The sequence below is a fragment of the Octodon degus genome, unplaced genomic scaffold (assembly GCF_000260255.1).
Source record: "Octodon degus isolate 3935 unplaced genomic scaffold, OctDeg1.0 scaffold00005, whole genome shotgun sequence".
Classification (NCBI taxonomy): domain Eukaryota; kingdom Metazoa; phylum Chordata; class Mammalia; order Rodentia; family Octodontidae; genus Octodon; species Octodon degus.
In genome coordinates, this window is record NW_004524581.1 from 13371598 (window position 1) to 13374153 (window position 2556).

A 2556-nucleotide genomic window follows, 5' to 3' on the forward strand; every position below is an offset into this window, starting at 1 on the left:
ACTAGAGAGAGGTTCAGGGATTTTAGGCAGAGGTTCTGAACATGGAAGCTGAATCCAAACAAGAGGCCAGAATGGGGAAGAGACTTAACAGGACAGATTTAGAACACTGGCATGAGATTGGAGCTTCCTGGTGAACTGAAAAACCTTGAGAGGGTGTTTGCTGTGGGTCAGAACTAGACACCAGGACGGCCAGGCAGACCCGAGGAAGACAGAAAAGCTGTGTACTGTACCATGCAGTCCTGACGCAGTCGCTCTGTGCGTAGTGTAAACCTTCCCCGGCACTCCTGGGATATTCTGCCTTTCAGGTATCAGCTCTAATGGTATTAAAACAAATGATGGAAAAGCTTTTGTTATTTTTAACTAAGTTAAATGGTCTCCTTCATGACGTACAAACTTGCACGTTGAAGGAAAAGGTAACTTTTTAAAATTTGCGAGCTCAATAAACAAGTAGATTGATTACATTCACAATTACTGAAAGCTACCCATGCTTGCCCTTGAGGCAGGCTGAGTGTGAACACCAGGTATGTTTTTCCCAGGGAGGTCAGGGCAGAGTTTCTGCAACATTAATGGTAATGGGATACAGGAGGGCTACTGTTCTGGGGAGGCTAGAGTTCAGCCGAGGACTCTGGGTGGATATTCTGGGCTTGAACTGTGCACAGCTCTTCACAGTAGAGGCTGGGGTGGGTTTGTCCTTGTCAAACTAGAAGAGGAGCCAAATGGAGTGGGGATGTAGTCTTCGGATTCTGTGAACTCCTTGTTGTGGGGCGTCTAATGCTGCGTGCCCTGCTTGTGCTTGGTAAGGCTGACTGAAACTCAAGATTGCGTGTGTGTGTGTATGTGTGTGTGTGTGTGTGTGCGTGCGTGTACACATACATGATGCTTAAGGCTACACCACTGAAGAAATAAGGACAAGATTTGACATTTGACTATTATCTTAGCAAGAGTTTGATGTCATCCCTAAAGTCTTGAGAGTAGTTGTTTTGGTCTACTTGAAGAGATACTATGTTTTATGCTGCTTAACCCAGTTTATTGAATTAATTGCCTTATGTCTTTGTTTTTTCCAAAAGGTGTTTGATGAAAGGGCAGCAAACTTTGAAAACCATTCAGGAAGGCTGGGGGCCACGGCAGAGAAGGCGGCCGCAGTAGGAACTGCTAATAAATCCACCGTGGAAGGCATTCAGGCGTCAGTGAAGACGGCCCGGGAACTTACCCCGCAGGTGGGTTCTCTCAGTCTTTACTCAAGTACTCATCGCACAGTATTCAGCAAAGTGTGTTCTTTCCAGAGAATTCCCTGTGCATTTAACTTATCAGAGTAAGCTTTTTAAATATATTTTTTAAAACTCATATTAGAAAAACTTATATCCACAGTCTTAAGCCTAGTGATTTTTAGGGTTAGGTTTATACAGGACTTTTAACCTTATACAAATTTGTATTTTGTGTTGTTTGCATTTTTTGTTTTTTAAAGTGGCCATGTATTAGTTTTAAAAGTAGAAAAAAAGTTTCTATTTCAGAGTTTATGACTTTCCTTTGCATCTCTTTGAGATTTTTAAAATTCAAGTGTTTCCATAGCTTGTTTTTGCTTTTTTGTTTTTTTTTCCTACTTAATTGTATAAACAAGACCCTTATATAATGAAAGTATAGATAATAAGTTTGAGAATAAAAGAAGATTGGGAACAAAAGAACACAAATTAGACAAGAATTATAATCCCAGCACTCAGGAGGCTGAGGCATGGGGATCACTGTGAGTTCAAATCCAGCCTGAGCTACAAAGTAAGTTCAAGGCCAGCCTGAATTGCGTTGTGAAATGCTGTCTCAAAAAGACCAAAAGGGGGCCTGGCCCTAGCTCAGTCCTTTAAGTGGCTGCTTCCACAAAGCTGTCAGCCTCAGGTGGCTGGAGTTCGAACCTCACAACTCTCCCGCTGGCCAAACGTGCCCTGAAGGCGTGGGAGGAACAAAAAAAAAAAAAAAAAAAAAAAAGACCAAAAAACCGCACAAGAAACCAAAACAAATCCTAACTTAAAAGTATCAACCCATCATCATTTACTATATTTGTGCACTTTTCTTCTATTTAGATTATAGAAAATCCATTACTATTTTTCATTTATCCAACAAATATTTATGAAGTACCTGTACTATTTGGGGAATTCTGGTAAGTTTTAGAAATCTGTGCTACTTGCCTTCATGGAAACTTGAAAGAGATAGCGGAAGCAGTAGTAAGTCGTGCTAAGTAGTGTCATTACTTGTTCAGCTTTTACTTTTGGGCAAGCTAACAAATTAGGTTCTCTCTCTGCCTCATTCTGTCTCTGTCTTGCACTGAGGATTGAGCCAAGAGCTAGGCAAGAACTTTACCACTGGGGACATCCCAGCTCAATTAAATGCTCTTCAAAGGTTATATTCAGCCAGCTTAAAAATTAAAAAAAACAAAAAAACCAAATATGAACATCTTTAACTTGCTTTAAAAACTTTATTTAAAAATTTTTAAAAAATTTTTTTTGGTGGAACCGGGGATTGAACTCATGCCCCTGTGCTTGCAAGGCAAGAGCTTATTCCACTGAG

At 40.5% G+C, this 2556-nt stretch overlaps 1 protein-coding gene across 1 annotated transcript in view; it reads left to right on the top strand.

The window, feature by feature from the left end:
* Vcl (vinculin) overlaps nt 1-2556 on the top strand; it is a 129279-nt gene that overhangs the window by 108493 nt on the left and 18230 nt on the right. The window contains exon 14 of the mRNA XM_012515491.2: nt 1068-1217. Within this exon, the coding sequence (XP_012370945.1) occupies nt 1068-1217 (150 nt within the window). The remainder of the gene's footprint in view (nt 1-1067; nt 1218-2556) is intronic.